Consider the following 16841-nt stretch of genomic DNA (forward strand, 5'->3'; position numbering starts at 1 on the left):
CAGTGACTTGATCCTCGTAGTCGTACTAAAGGATCCATAGAATCTGGAGCTTTCTCTTCTATAAACTTGAACACGTTGGATTGTATCACTAGCAAAGTGTTCTATTGTATGTGCTGTCCCAATAGGAATAGAATGTAAAAACCTATACAGAATCTTAACTTGCAGAAAAGTATCCAGATCCTCTAGCAACATGCAATATAAGCACATGATAAGTGAATATCCAAAAATATGTTTTGTTTATCACACAGTGGGTCATATGTTGTAAAATTTGCAAATTATAGGTTTGCTTTCAAAAATTTCTGTTGATTGACTAAAAGTCAAAGATATCATTTGTAAGTTTTAGCAATCACAGAAATTATGCTAGATGCTGGTTCGCTAAATTGGGGCCTGTTGTACGGTAAGTTGTAGTCTGTGATAAAGAAACTTGATGTATTTGTTATGGGCTCTGTGGTAGTGACATACATTTTGCTGCTGACTTGCATATATCCATGCACAGTGAAATTGTTATGGGAAAGAAGCATCCATGTCTGATAACACCCACATGTTGACATAAAAGTGTTTAGTTTAAAAGGAAGACATGATCTTGTGAGCCATTTCCTTGTTATTGCAATACTCGTCTGTATTGTTCTTGCTATACACAAAGTTGCTACATGTACTCATTGACAATTGTAAAGTAGAATATCTTGTGGGGACAGTGGATCTTCTTTACACAAAAGGCACAGGAGAAAGGTGGAAGCAATTTAAGTGCATTATGCAAAGTCTTCATGTCTATCAGTCCCCATTGATCGGGCAATTGGAAACGGTGGAAATGGAAACTGGAAACGGAAAGTGTAAATGGAAAACGGAAATGGTCAAATCGTTATGTATCCTAGAGTAAAACCCTTGTTTATCGGTCACCTCTTAAAAACCACCTTCTTATAAAGACCACCTTTGTAAAAGACCACATTGTAATTTGATCTCAAAGATGGCTAAGGACCACTTTGTGGTCACCTTTGATAAAGACCACCTCACTACATGGTAATATTTGGTAAGCTTCAAACATGTATTTCATGACTCAAATCAATGTCATCTCTTTGTCCACACTTCACTCAAATCGTATACCATCATCACTTAGTTTGTACCAGCATAGATAGTACTATGGTACCAGAATGTGTCATACAAAAATATTCCACACAAGTGAAATGTAGCTAGTACACTACAACCTACTGTATCAACGAAGAGCCTAGTCTTTTTAGCTGTTTTGATAAGGATGTTTGGAACCTAGCTATTATTGTAATGTGAAGAGGTGGTCTTTGTAAAGAGGTGATCTTATAAAAGGTGACCATGAAGTGGTCAGTATGCCTTAGCCATCTTTGAGATCTAATTATAATGTGGTCTTTGTACAGAGGTGGTCTTATAAGAAGGTGGTCTGTAAAAAATGGCCACTAAGCAAGGGTTTACTCTAGGATACATTTATATGATGATTTGACTATTTCCGTTTTCCATTTCCACTTTCCATTTTCCATTTCCACTGTTTCCAATTGTCCCCATTGATCCCTACAATTCACTAGTTTTGTACTTTGGCTATATTGAGGCTCGTGTGATATTCCAAATAAAACTATGCAAATAACGTAACATTTTCAGTTAATGCTTGGAACAATTCTTCTGCTGTCCTCTGTTTTAAAAAATCTCCAAGTTTTATGGATATACGTAGATACAAATCTTTGTTTTAATTAAATGGTTTACAACTTCAGTTGGCCTAAGGATCGTACAAAATCTTTAACCTTTATGCAAAGATTACAGTGTCCCTGGTACAAAAGATACTGTATAAATGTCTTGTTCTAAATTACCAATCACAAATAATAAAATTTAGAAGGTAATTTTGTTAATAGCCAGTAATCCGGTGGTGTGACTATAGAAGCAACTGAAGCTCCAGCACATGGTTACTGTTGACCAACATTACAAAATAATTTTATTTATAACTTTGTTTACGATGTGGAACTGGTACAAAACACATTCAGTCAACACAACTACCATATATACAGGATACCCAGTATGTAGTGTATGATAGTTATGATAATTGACCTACACCAACAGTTTTAACAACCAGTCACCTGATATTTCAAATTTGGTGTCTTCAGCAAGCCATGCCACCAACTTGGGTGTAGTACAGTTGATAATAACCTTGGGTTTCACAGATAGCTGTGTTAATCTGTGGCTAATGTGATAAAATGTAAACATCTTGTAGCTAAGAATTTTAACACGTAAATGTATTTATGCCATGATGTGTAATGGAGTATGTACTTATGTCATAGGAACATGTAGTATCCTTACAAGTGTTATAGATAGTTCAGTGGATGTCATTGTCATTAAGTCAACTGTTTTAGGTCAGCAGTTTGCATAATCGTATGGAAGTATGGTGTAAGGATATCATCTCTACTGTACATTTGGTGAAGGATGAAATGCCTGAGCTAGTCAGCCAACTATCCAGCTAGTAACACATTATGACATTAGTGATTTGTTATATCATATTATGTATTGTGCAGTATATGAAATCATTAGAACTAATGTAACTGTCATTGCTGTAGTGTTATTAAACAAAGGGTTATAGAAGTTATAATTAGAAACCAACCAAAGAGTTTCACAATCAAACTTTTGCTTTTTCTGCTTGAATACAGTACAATAGGGAATTTCACACTTTCTCACAACAATATTGAAAAGAAACCAGCCTCACAATTCCTTCATGACTCCTTGGCAATATTGGTTAGGTAGAATTAAATCCAAAACTGTCTTCAGAGCAGTCAAAAGCGCTTCCAATAAGTTGCTATGGAATTCAGAATTTTCTACTGACTGGCTGATCATGACTTGTTGACTAACTGCCTGCCTACCTGTCTTGATGCCTTCATACAAGCACACAGCTAAGGCTGCAGGTTTGATTTTTTCACTGCTAGGCTTTGCTTCAGCCCAGCAGGTTCCTTTTAGCATATACCACAGTATTAACCACTAAAATATTGTCAACAAAACTATAGCAAACCAACGTAGCTACGTAGCTAGTATTCGTCATCACATTATACTATATGTGTTAACATGGACTTACTTTTGTCCCCCATTTCTTTTCACTGACGGCACCAAAATATTGATTTGTAGTAGCACAGTATGGCTTCCCTCCCTCTGCTGACTATCATGGAATCATTTGTATTTTCATAGTGACTGAATTGATTGCAGAAAGATTTCTCATATTGTTCTTTGTTTGTAATGCTGTGTAATGGGCTGAACACACAAGATAGTGGCCACTTAACATTTCAGTAATTAATGGTTGGAGTGCACATTCAAATGCGAAATTAATTTTTTTATGATGTGTCTGGTGCCTTGAGGTAAGTTCACCAGTCATGTTGCAAAACTGTAAACAAACTAAAAAGTTAGGGAATATATAAGTATTAAATTACTAGCGAGAAGCTCTGTTGTGATACTATCCTTGTTACCAAGCTGTTGCAAACAAATCAAACAACACAAGATTGCATGGTTGATTGGTGTGAGTTCATGAGACATTGAGTGTACACTCTTATGATTTACTATTTTGTTTATAAATTGGTTACCATTTAATGTGTCTACACACATTGTTATTAATGATGTTATTGGTCCCCAAAAGAATGTCATTATCACACTAGTGGCTTCTATCCCAGCCAGTTTATCTTAAAAAGTAACGTAATATTATCTTGAGTTTATTCATCACTAGTTATGAAAATACATTGATGACTATCACATACATAGCTATGGGTATAAGATATTTTGAATGTCAGTACTTACATGCACCTACTGAGGTATACAACGTATCTACGAGCAAAGATTATGTGTTAAGTTGTGTTACATACTGTACAAGGACTGACATGGTACTGATGGTTGTTGGCATGTCAGCAAGGACGTATGTGTCATCACAAGTTGGTAGCTACTCTACTTCATATTTGTCTTCTAAAAGCATGGTATTGATCCACATTTTTCAGTTACCAACCAGTGAGGGATGTGGGTTACAACAATCCATGTTAGGGCGTATCCAGCTGCTTCTCCCACTCAGCTGAAAGTCCCATCCAACACTGTATAACTTCTTTAATATATAGAGCTAAGTATATACCATACACTGAAGACATACTAGTAGTCAAAACAAAAAGTAAAAATTGATTTTTCCGGTGATGTTACTAGAGGATGAATCCTGTGTTACTAGGGGTGAACCCTACATACAGTAGGATTGTTGGCTGGGTACTAATTGAGGGAATTATTTGTACAGTGGAATTTCACTCTCGGTACTTATGTAATTTGTACAATGATTTTTTAAAGTTTTTTCCATGATAAAGTAGCAACCAAAAAAAGATGGTGTGATTGGTCATTGTGAAACCATTGCTTGGAGATTTAATTATATATATTATTCATTCCATTTCAACCACTTCCATTTTGAAAATGTCTATTATACAAATTTACATGCAAAGCAAGCCAATCAACAAACATGTCACACAACAGTGTTGATAATGTCTGACAAACAGGGTGGAACTTTAAGGGAGCTTTAAGGGAAAGGGAGTGTCATGGATTAGCAGAGCACATAAATTGTAGCACAACAAGTGTGGAGGTAGTGTGATGTAGAGGAGAGGCAAATTACATGCACATCCATAGATGTGCCATATTTCTCCAAATATTTACATTGTTTTATGTAACGGTTTGCTATCATAGTAACAAACAATGACAATATGGAAATTTATCGTGTTACAATTGTCAGATGAAAGGTAACACTGTTCTGCCAATTATTATAGTTTTGAAAACTTCAATGGAACAATGTCTCAGGTGTGTCCATATTCAATGTGGCAATGCCTAGATTATTAATTTGAGCAGATGATGTAGTTATGAAAGAAAAAGTGTGTTGCTCACCATTTGGCCAATTCAAAACAAACATTGAATTCCTTTGAGATTTATTGCATACAAATCTGTACTGATCCGATCAATAAATTTGCTTGCTTGCTGCATGAGGAATGTGATACAATCAACTGTTATGAGCTCTCAACAGCACTCAATATCAACTTTGTCTTAGAATATTTTCGCATGCAATTGGTGACACAAATTTCATAAAGGTGCAGTTAGCTATAAGCACAATCAGTTAACAGCAATTAGCTGAATAGAAGATTGACAAATATGTGCAATGTAGCCATCATAATAAGGGATGATGTTTAATGTTTATACACATACCAATGAGATAAGTTTAAATCATGTAATTTGACCCAGTGATCTAATTTGGCTGCCAAGATTGTTGTGTATAATTAGACTATTATAGTAACAGTATAGTAGCTAACTCTTGCGACTATATGTCTGCTTATACCTGCTAGCTGAAGCTGAGAGTGTAGTGACAGCTGGTTTGTTAAATTATTATGCTAATGCTGCTGCTGCTGAACTGTATCTAATTGTTCAGTTTGACATCTGTTGAAGTGACAAACTAGTTATAAACATGGAGCCAAAAGGGTATATTGTTTTAATCTGCACATATGGGCAACTTGTCATGTACCACTTAGGCATGAACAAACTGCTTAATATGGTATGGGAACTGTCTGCGTACAGCACACATTTTAGACTAAACACATACCATTTCTATAGTTGGACAGCAGTGGTTGTACAGTTCTTTATACAAAACTGTGTCTTTGTGTGGCCGGTTGCTGTTTGTTATACAGTGACCTGCATAGCTGATGTAATATGCTATATACCCATATTAGTCAAAATGTGTACTTGGTATTGAAAGGCTTCCCATATTTTGAAAACTGTATAGAATGCTATTATTGATTGGCAGTGTGTAAAGATCATCATTTAATCAGGATGATGTTGTAATTGGATAGACAATCATGTGTAGAACATTGACCAGTTTATATTGAAGCATGCAATGAAGCTATAATATTATGTTCTGTAAGCCTTCATGGTGACTAGCTACCATGCATGGTACAAAGCATGTTGATAGCTGACTAGAAGCATGTGTAACTAACTGGTGATGCATGTCAGCTTGTGAGCAACATTACCTTGTAGCCATTGAACCTCAGAGTGGTTCCGGCTATACAGAGCTGTTTCCTCTATACCTTCATGCAATGTATAATGCCATCTGTGAAACAAACCCTCATCACCCTTAAGCATGTTTATCAATGAGATTACAAGTGTGCTAGAGAAAGGCTCTGCCGGAGTGACTGATTGGTCTACCAAAAGATTTAAAAGAAGTTTCCAGCTTTATCAAGCTCTTCAGAGGTCATAAAATTATCTGACCTTATGTGTTTTGTGATGATCACTGCAACAAGTTGGTAGCGATAGAGTGTAGTTATACATGGAATGTCACTAGTGGGAGTCAGTACCTGGTAAAATTGTTTAAAGGGCATACACATGAGTCACCTACATGTTAGTAACTGGTTACTATTGGGACTTAAAAATTTATTCAAGCATGTGACCATGTTAATGCTGGGTGTTATCTCCTATTATACTTACTACATGACTCAGGTTTGGTGTACTACTACATGTCTTGTCAGTGTCTGTGTTAAATAAGGCCAAGGTGGTGTTCTACTGCACCATGTAATCCTGTTGCTACCCACATCTAGGAACATGCACCAGCATTGCAGTATGGATGTTTGGATCGGTGATTTAACAATCAGTATTTTGTGATAAAAAATCAACCATCTGTTATAAGGTGACATGCAGGCAGCCATATGCTGCAGCCAGCAGATTACAAGTGCAGTCGATGATCTCACACTTCACAATAGTACTGTTTGTAAAAGAGCACTTCTATACTGTATGGCTACACCTCAACTACCTCTTAGTCACACAAAAAGATACCCAAAATTTTAGAACACTAAGTTAAGCTGTATAAGTGCTTGAAGGTCAGCGAGCTGTACTGGCACCATACTTTGTACTATATAATGTCTGTATAACATGTTATAAACATTTGGGTGACTTTATTTTACCATCATCATACACCTGATCTACCCATACAACAAGGTCTACTTATTAATGATGGAAATTAGTTACCATCATTCATGATGTGCTAACTTGACGACAGGAAATAATACAAGGACACATGTCAGTTAATCATGGAATAACTGGCTGCCTGGAGATTGAGTAGAAACATAACAGTTATAACAGTCACTTTGCTTTTATCTGCATCATAGTGTTTCTTTAATGGTGTGTCCATTAACGTATAGTGTTGCGCTTAAATCACCAAAAAGCTACAAGATCACATAACCAATCTTCTGGTCAGTCATGTTCATCTTGTAGCACTAGTTATGCCTACACAAACCATACATGGTAGATTAGTAGACCATAATGACTTGGCAACAACAACTGCTAACAAGCATTCAGTAGGCTATATACACTATGACAGATGACAGTGTATGTACTACACATTTTTATGACAATATTATACGACTGAGGTACTGTGCATACCTCCGTGATGAGTGCACAAGACCTAAAGATGTAAGATACTCGTATATATACATATATCATTACTGACTAGCTACCTGTATAGATCACAACTCTATTCACTCTCTATTCAGTGTATGTGGTGGGTGCAACATTGAAGGCCAGGACACATTATTGGACAATACTGATGGGTTGCCATAATATACTGAAGCTGATAGCTACTCCCACAGCCAATTAACTGAGATGTGTATAATGCACAATAGAATGATAAGTACAGCATTCTTGTATTCAAACATGAAGGAAATAACTAGAAGAGATAAATACTGATTTAGTTGTCAGATAAGCAAATATAACAATTATAATTGCTACCATAACTGATAACTGTGCCGTAGATGAGTCATGCATTATGTAATCAGCTAGTGTAATCTCAGGCTTGATACACTAGCACAATCATTGCATCACTAGACACCATGCAGCTTGCAAAACCAGGAAGTTTATACAATGAGAGATTCTAGCTAGCTATATGAGCTGATATAGCAGCCACTATGACTGATTATGTTTATAGCTCATAGCTACAATGTGCGTGTGCACACACATACTAAAAACACAAAATTTACTGTAAAATCAAAATCTCCAGCAATCATGTACAACACAGCTGTTGCTGCTTAGTGAACCATGCCTGTCTGTTCTCTACACACACACACACACACACACACACACACACACACACACACACACACACACACACACACACACACACACACACACACACACACACAACACAACACAACACAACACAACACACACACAAAGCAAAGCCTTCAGCTGCCGCTAAGCAGTCACGCTGCCCAGTGGCCAGCACTGGGGCACCTGTGTGCTACTCAGGTGCTATGAGTTGGCGCAGGCATGCCCTCCTGGGGCAGGACTAGTAACCTGCAGGAGGCTGTACCATGTCTCACGGTTGAAGGAGTGGGCACCCAAAGTCCCACCTGGACCTTCAACTGCTATATGAGACATGGACGGTTGAGCATTTACTTCCCCAGTTTACACCAGACCCATTGATGTTACAGCTGGGTGGGGCTGCTTCCCCAGTTGGCACCAGGTCACACACGCGTGCACGCGCATACACACACACATACACACACACTAGTACACACACACTAGTACACACACACACACACACACACACACACACACACACACACACACACACACACACACACACACACACACACACACACACACACACACACACACACTAGTACACACAGACTAGTACACACACACTCCAGTGTTTGTTTACTACATTCATAAAAATTATTTGACTTTTTCCATATATAGAAGCTGATCTATGCATAGATAATACCTACACAGGGAACTTATCTAAAGTACAGAACATATTATAGCTACCTAGTTACTGCATGTAAAAACTTCACTTAGCTATAATTGTATAAATAATATTGAATACGCAAACAATGGTACAACACATTAACACAGTCCACCAAGTGTGGCGGGGAGGGGTGTGGTGGGGATAGTTGGTGCTTGAATTTTGACACATCAATGCATTGTTAGAATGAGGCCGAAAATATGCCAGGCATCCAAATCAACTCTACTTGCTGTTGAAGGTATAGTTAGGAAGAACAGCAGTGTTGAGCATGAAAGAGAAAACAGAAGAAATAGAGGGAGAAAAGTTAGGATGTGGTCTCCAATAAGTTAGTTGATTGGACCGGTGCTGGAGGGGCTCTTGGTGAATGAGGTTTGGGAGGTGAAGGTGTCACTTAGTCATTGTGCAGACCCGAGCAAAGCTCCTTTGGACTCCTGCCCCGAGTCAAATTGAGCTCTTCAGTAGCTATATTTAGCTAGTGCATAGGGCTCATAAGTCTAATTATATCCTGTTAAAGCGAATCAAGTTCCGCGTTTGTCATCTGACGTCATGCATATTTCCGTTTGGTTTGTTTTCTCCATGGGTTCGCCACCGCAACACCGCGACCTCTGTGATTAATTACTTCCGTGGATTCACGAATCGGAGGAAGATCTTGTATAAAAGGAGATCCCGATAGTGCAACGCCATTCGTGTCAATAAACAAAACTTACGACGATTAGTAATCCAATCTCTCACCGAGCAGAAAGAAAAGGATGGGATTTCATTTTACAACAGTAATCGCTCTTCTAGCCTGCTCGTCACTTGTGACCATCGCAAGTAAGTGATACTATTGAAGCGCCTAAGCTATCTCTCGTTGTGTGTTTGCATGCACATGTTGTGTGATTATGTTTATTACTGGATGTGTTAGTATTAAATAGGTCACTACTGATATAAAGGAGGTGTTAGTCTGAGGAATTTCACAACGTCTTTGTGTAAAACAACTGCAAATATTTATTGCAGCATTTTTTTTATTATCTGACTATATAGCAAGCATTATGTTCCTGCAGCTCACATGCTGTCTAGCACTTGTGAATTATATTGTGGCCTACACAAAGATGGTTTGTGTTGTGGTAGAAGTCTGGAGGAGACACCAAGTTGGGACAGCCTATAAAGCATGTGGGAAGTGTGAGAATATGCCAAGTTGCACATGTGGGGAGCTTGTGATAACAACCTTCCACCTATTAACACTCTGCAAAAAAACATTTCAGTCTTGCATAAGCAGCAAAAATATTGTCCCCACAGCTTTTCATCTGGCTGACCACAGTGGCTGTCCTTCTATTATTTAACTAATCTGTTTACCATTCAGGTACATGTCTGTGTGTGTGCTGATACTGAGGTGATTTTTTTTTGGTATCAAATGGCTTCGCAGATAGTCAGTTACTAAGTACTGGTGATTTGCTATGAAGAGATCACTTAGTGTCATAAATTGAGCGTTAAAATGCATCGATTAACATTGTATGTTTTCTGTATCAGTGGACCAACCCTAACTTGTAATATAATTCTATTATAACAGAAGTACTGTCAGTTAACTTGGCTTCTATCATTTGATGTTTGGGTGAATTATGAAAACAGCACCAAATGATTTTGTCTTGTCGCCTCTGTCCATTTAGCAAGCCCTTGTGCATATAAGGCAATGCTAAAACTGGTCATGGCTGGAATTTTATTAAGAAGTGCATGAATAGGGCTATAGTGAATTGGCTTTTTATCATTTCTTTTTTGTGCTATTTGTACAATTGTTTGCATTCATTTGTCTGAAAGTGGAACAGTTTTCTAATGACATTTTAATGGTTCTCATTCTACCAGGGTGTGTTTCACACAATGTTAACAAAGGGTTTTGAGGTTATATTTTATGTTTATTGTGGGAATATATAGAACAAACTGGTCGCACTTAAAAAGGAAGTGTTAAAATATATCCCATTAGCACATGAGGCATTGATATGATGAGTCACTGAATTATAAAATTATCAATCCAAGAAGCATCAACCATGCTTTGTTATCATTGCCAGTCCTCCTTCTGTTTTCATTTGTGTACTTTAACTAGTAGGCATGGCCGGTGACAAGCCTTTGTGGTGATAAACATTTACTATAAGTTGTCGCACATCTGAGGATTGAGAAATGGAACTTTCTGCCAACAAAATTCATATCTATTTATGCTAGGAATGTGCCTGTTGTCCAACTGTGTGCAGGCAGAGAGTGTATACTGACCATTCCATGGGCACAAGGAAGGAATGCTGGGTGTGAGGCTTATCTCATTCAGTGGTACCCACTTCCTTGATTGTCACATCACAAGGGAATTTATGTCCATATTTAGCAAGATTTTGAAATAGTGATTGATTATTATATTTTTGTTGTTTATTTTTGTTGTTGCTATGCATAGTGTTGCACTTTTGCTTAGTAACAGGGAGTAGCTTTAACATGTATCACTGTATATGTATAATTGATTTTGTTCTGATGATATCTTGTTACTATTTAGGTAAAGGACAACGGTGTAAAGTTCATCCACATGAAATTAACCTTCTCAAGAGTGTTCTACTAGAGACTGAATATCTTGATAATGTTGATTTGACTGATGGGCCAAGTTCAAAATCTCCAGCCATCGTACTAGATGGTACCCATGGTATCAATGTTGACAACACCAGTCTCATGTTCCAAAAGAGACTACACCAGTATTCGTGTACAAGGAGACAGACTGTGTTCCGTGCTAGTGTGAAATTTGATGGTGTGGCAGATGGACCGATAGTATTCATACGCACAAAAAGTGATGTGGTTGCATTTTCACTTGAAGTTGAGTCTGATGATGCGACCATTAAAGTTGGCTTCATTCATGGTGGGGTGACATTTGGCGTATCATTTAACTACATCTTCAGTGACTTATCAGTTTGGCATAATATTATAGTATCATTTGATGGTAAACTTGTTACTGTATATGTTGACTGTGAGAAAGTTGGTGAAAGAGTTATCATGCGACCTGACTACTGTCTACCAGATGATCTGAAGCTAGGTATTGGTGGCAACCCTCAGAATACCGAGTTCTTCAAGGTAGGTATTGTGTGTGTGTGTTGCTGAGAAAAAAATGAATTTCACCATGTGTAATGAGGTGTGAGGTTAATTGCTAATGGCTTTTGATGTGGCTACAAGGTCCATGGTGATTGTGACTCGTATGGCTGCTGGTTATACCAGTATGTGATGTGATGTGATGAAATGTGATTCAGTAAGACATGACTGTACCCAGTCTGGACTGGTATACTGTGAATAGCATTATTGTATTCATGTCCACGATCCACTACACTGTAGTTTCACATGTTGCAACCATTGCTTGTTACAAACTATAATATGGTTGTCATGTAGTGTTAAATGTGACAGCAAAGTGTGGTACCCATTAAACAACACTACTTATATCATGAACAATAAAGGCATGAGTCTATTTCACATCTCAATACACATTCACTGGGTGTTAGTTTGGTGACTAATAGGCGTATATGGGTTAGGTAATTTGTGCATAAGAGCTTATTCAATTGTATCTCAAGTACCATGAAAATGTCACAAGCTTATAAAGCCTGTCCTGGTGACCATGTCATGTGTTCACATCCTTATAGATCACCTCCTTTGCATGGTGGCCATTATCATATCCTACTGCTTGTGTCAGTTGTTTCACTAATTTGGTTATGTACACTAGCTGAAGGTACCTGAAGTCCATTTTCATAAAGTTTTTTAGTTTTTTCACTCTTCCATGACTATGCAGACTGAGTGTATTGTATAAAGTTATTATGCAAAAATGGTTTGTACTTCCAATTAGCTTGTTGATTCACTGTTGTTTATAGTCATGCACATTTTTGAGGTTGTCTGTAGTCACTAGTGGCGCTGTCAACAGCTATAAGGTTTCTGCACCATCTGTTGTGAATGCTATTGAGTGCACAATTACTTGACTTCTTAATGTATTGGTTATCAAACCAACACGTGTGTATAAAATATCTAGTTATTTGCTTGATCATATTCAATACCTGCTGGACTTGTTTACCCATGTATGAAGAGTAACATCATCTCATCACTTAAACATTACTAACATCTAATCTTTGCAGTACCTAGTATATCATTAATGGAGTGATGTAGCACTTGATGTCATAATTTTGTCATTGTCAATGATGAACAGTGACATATCCTGGGTCAATGTTGATGTCGCGCCTTCTGACTACCTGTCATGTACAAGTCAATTTTTGTCTGTACTCAACAAGGGTTGTGTTTACTATAAACTGTTCTCTTGTTTTCAGGGATACCTACAAGACCTGGTGATATCATTTAGGGAAAGTGGTATTCGAAAGTTGTGCCCGTTAGCTTCTACTGGTAAGTACATATGAGTAGTGATAGTTAGTGGATGTCGTTTGTGTCATTGTGTAGATTGTGAATACACTGCTTCTTATCAAGCTCTAAATGACACAGTTCACACGCTGATGGCCACTAATATTGAACTTCGGGCAGAGGTAAATGATTAAAACGATTCATAAAAAGTATTGTTTACATTATTGTCTGTGTAGGTTGCCGAGTTGAAGTATAACTTGTCCATGATGGAACCAATGACTCAACGATTTACATGCTTTGTTGATGGCAAACAACATAAGTTTGAGGACTTCTTTTGGAGAGAAGATGGAAGACTTTGTGTTTGCAGTGTAAGTGTATCAAAACATATGGCTAATAACAGATAAACCTGTAATATATATATACATAATTACTAACAACTGTGTTTTTTTAGACTGGAGCCACTGCGAGATGTACTGTCCCAAGTAGCTTAGAAAAACCAGGCTCAGGTAAAACAGTAGATCCGAGATTGTTAGAAAGTGAGTACTTGTATTTCTATGTAGAAGGTACAATTAACTGTTTTTCTTTCTTTGCCTATATTGTAGCCTGTGAAATTCATGGGGAAGATATCTTTGCTGATCATTACCACACAAAAAAAGAAGATGGCAACTGCACTTTGACAAAATGTTATGTATCACATGTAAGTAATCTGTTAACATGTTTGTATAGTCTTGTAGACACTGTAAAATGGTCATCTGTATTTTTGTAGTGGTAGGATATTTAAATATATATGTTGTTTGCTTTCATTGTAGCCAATTTTGGGTCGATACATTAAAAGAGCAGAGGCACCTAAGAAATATATGTGTACTGACAGACTGAAAGACTGTTCTGAAGCTACAAAATGGACTGTAGAAGAGAAAGTTGCCTCGCGTTGTTGTGGATTTTGTACTCGTAAGTAATTTAAACGATTTTTTTAAATAGCGGCTTTGAAAAATATCTTTCCTTAGTTTGTGATATGCAAACTGACTGCCCAGAACACGCAGAATGTATGGAGGACGGTGGTGATTACACCTGCAAGTGTAAGAAAGGTTTTATTGAGGGTGGAGGCTATTGTACAGGTAAGATTATTATTATTCATTATGTTACTTCACCAATACTTGATCTCTTTAGATCTCGATGAGTGCAGTAATGGACACATTGACAAATATGGACATTACTGTCCCTCTGATGCAAGATGTGTTAACACTCTGGGTGGATTTGTATGCCAGTGCCCTAAGGGGTTTAAGTTTGTCGATCAAGGTGACTTCTCATCAACTTGTGAAAGTACGAATTGCAGTGTAGTGTGTTATTGTCTTTTCATTGTTACTGTCTTGATGTCTTGATATGTATCATTGTTAATATATTGATATCATGACTTTTGATGTCTTTTCTGCTATAGATATCAATGAATGTGAAGATGATTTTCTCTGTCCTAACAATTTGGTGTGTAAAGATCTTCCTGGTTCATATGAGTGTACCTGTGACAGTGGTAACATCAGAGTAGGAGATCGTTGTATACGTAAGTAGTAATTTTGGAACTGACCGGTAAAGTTTTAAAGAGTTTTCTTTTCACCTGTAGCTCATTGTGATCCACCATGTCATTCAGCAGGAACTTGTGTAGCTAACAACACTTGTATGTGTCCTGGAGGACTTACTGGGAAATACTGTGAAAGTGGTATGTTATCAGATAGCTGTGGGTCACTGTTTTATTGTAGGTAGTGAGTAGTTGTAGCTCCTCTATGTTGTCACTGTAGATATCAATGAATGTGATGGTAGCCATGGGTGTAGTGAACATGCCACTTGTATCAACTTTCATGGTGGATATTTCTGTCGTTGTAAAGATGGCTACCATGGCAATGGAAGAACCTGTACTGGTAAGTGCACACTGTTGTGGTATATTGAGATTTTCATAAACAACAAACTAAATGGCAACTTTTCATAACAATTCCTTAAGTGTTGACATTGTTGTTGTAAATCCTGCAGACATCAATGAATGCGCTAATAAAGAAACTTATGATTGTCCACGCACAACAACTTGTAAGAACACAAATGGTAGTTACGAGTGTGAGTGTGAACATGGAGACTGCAGAGGTATGTGGTGTGTGTCCATTGTACTGGATGTGCCATCATGTGTATTTGTTTAAACAGGTGGTTGTGTCCATAATAATGTGACATATCTAAATAACGGATCCTACTACAAAGGAAATCGCAATTGCCGAAAATGTACTTGCCTTGTAAGTAGTGTGAATAATGACTTATTGTGTCAAGTTACAATATGTGTATTTTTATGCAGAATGGAACGTGGGATGACTGTCCTTGCCAATGTGACACCAGTCCTTGTTGTAGAAGTTGCACAAAAGGTATTAATGGTAAGATAGTAGCTTATATCATACAACAGTATATTTCAGCTCTCTATACACATCTGCTAGTTATTATTTCTAACATTACAGCAGTTTTTCATGCATTAGGTTCTTGTGAAATTGGTGGTCAGGTATTTGGTCACAACGAAGAATTCATTCATCCTAATGACTCATGTAAAAACTGTACATGCAAGGTAAATATAGAAGGGAGAAGATAACTGGTGTACTACTGACTTTATTATTAGAACGGAAAACTTGAGTGTACGGGCAAAGGACTTGGGTTTGTTTGTCCAAAGGAGCTGCTAAGTACAGGAAAGAGTGAATGCCCAAAATGTGAAGGTATGTGTGTTGATGTCGTTGTTAATATCTACTGAATGTTCGTCACATTCTTATAGTGGAAAAGTGTACAGCAACTAATGATGGAGCTGTTCATAACAACAGTTGTACTGAATGTACCTGTGAGGTAGGTGGTATCGTATGGTTTGAATATCTGTATGTTCAAACACACATTCTCATTATTGTCCACGTTTTACAATGTATATTTTTTACTATGCAGAACAACGAATGGACTTGTAAGAAAAAAGTAACATGCTCACCGGTGACATGTAAATCTACTATAATTATGGGATGTTGTGAAGTGTGTGATGGGTCTACAAATACAAGGATACTCTCTAGTAGTAGTACAAGTGGCCAGCCAGCATTTGTAAGTACTTGAATTGTTTTACAAAGGAACCCATCATTATAGAAGACACAATAATATGTGGGACAATTTTCTACAGCCCTGTTTTTTAAGGGTGTATGTTTAAATACTAGTTAGTATTAAGACACCTGGAATAGAGCCTGGGAGGTCCAGTGTAGTTTCTATTGTGCGTGGAATATACACACTGTATGTGCATAACTAGTTTAAACAATATTTCAGGGAATTACAAATTCTGTTACTACAACATCAATGCAACCTGACAATGATGATGATGATGATGGATATTGTTAACTGTCCTGCTTATACATTTCAACTCTTGTGTAAATATGGTTTAATTATTATTATTTCATTGTATACTCATGAATCTCTGCTATAGTTTTTAATGACTTGTTTTACCTGATTTGTTTGTAATGTTGTACCAAGGTTATATGTATGTATTCTATATATGAACACACTACACACACAGTTACTTGTTTTTGACCAGTTTAATCAATGGATGATTTTAACATTATTAAAGTATACACTTGTTGAAAGTAATGAGAGTATGATTTAAAGTGTAGAGTTTGCTGATTAATTGATCACTGACTACTTAAAGCTACTACTGGAATCTGTCGTGATCTCA

General features: G+C 37.2%; 2 protein-coding genes across 3 annotated transcripts in view; both read left to right on the forward strand.

Annotated features, from left to right (window-relative positions):
* The window catches only part of LOC136260358 (26S proteasome non-ATPase regulatory subunit 13-like), a 29147-nt gene extending 26589 nt beyond the window's left edge, over nt 1-2558 (forward strand). The window contains exon 16 of the mRNA XM_066054052.1: nt 2367-2558. Within this exon, the coding sequence (XP_065910124.1) occupies nt 2367-2474 (108 nt within the window). The 3' untranslated portion in view covers nt 2475-2558. The remainder of the gene's footprint in view (nt 1-2366) is intronic.
* Nucleotides 2559-9416: 6858 nt separating this feature from the next.
* LOC136260474 (protein kinase C-binding protein NELL1-like) lies at nt 9417-16756 on the forward strand. 2 transcript variants are annotated; one of them, XM_066054207.1, is made up of 21 exons: nt 9417-9604; nt 11301-11866; nt 13096-13168; nt 13223-13305; nt 13360-13491; nt 13575-13659; nt 13726-13820; nt 13933-14071; nt 14128-14238; nt 14291-14443; nt 14559-14678; nt 14739-14834; nt 14914-15033; nt 15143-15250; nt 15308-15393; nt 15453-15528; nt 15628-15713; nt 15765-15858; nt 15915-15982; nt 16076-16222; nt 16439-16756. In XM_066054207.1, the coding sequence occupies exons 1-21, from the start codon at nt 9541-9543 to the stop codon at nt 16508-16510; spliced, it is 2574 nt and encodes an 857-aa protein (XP_065910279.1). In that variant the 5' UTR covers nt 9417-9540; the 3' UTR covers nt 16511-16756. The 2 variants fall into 2 exon arrangements, with proteins under 2 accessions (XP_065910279.1, XP_065910280.1); XM_066054208.1 differs by having other exon boundaries at nt 15453-15519.
* Nucleotides 16757-16841: the final 85 nt, after the last annotated feature.

Source organism: Dysidea avara, chromosome 7, assembly GCF_963678975.1.
Source record: "Dysidea avara chromosome 7, odDysAvar1.4, whole genome shotgun sequence".
Taxonomy (NCBI): Eukaryota; Metazoa; Porifera; class Demospongiae; order Dictyoceratida; family Dysideidae; genus Dysidea; species Dysidea avara.

Excerpts from the sequence above, each read along its gene's own strand:
- LOC136260474 (XM_066054207.1), top strand. The coding sequence starts at position 9,541 with ATGGGATTTCATTTTACAACAGTAATCGCTCTTCTAGCCTGCTCGTCA. Across the intron at positions 14,072-14,127 it reads TTGTTGTGGATTTTGTACTC|TTTGTGATATGCAAACTGAC; the intron begins GTAAGTAATTTA and ends ATCTTTCCTTAG. Across the intron at positions 15,394-15,452 it reads GCCGAAAATGTACTTGCCTT|AATGGAACGTGGGATGACTG; the intron begins GTAAGTAGTGTG and ends ATTTTTATGCAG.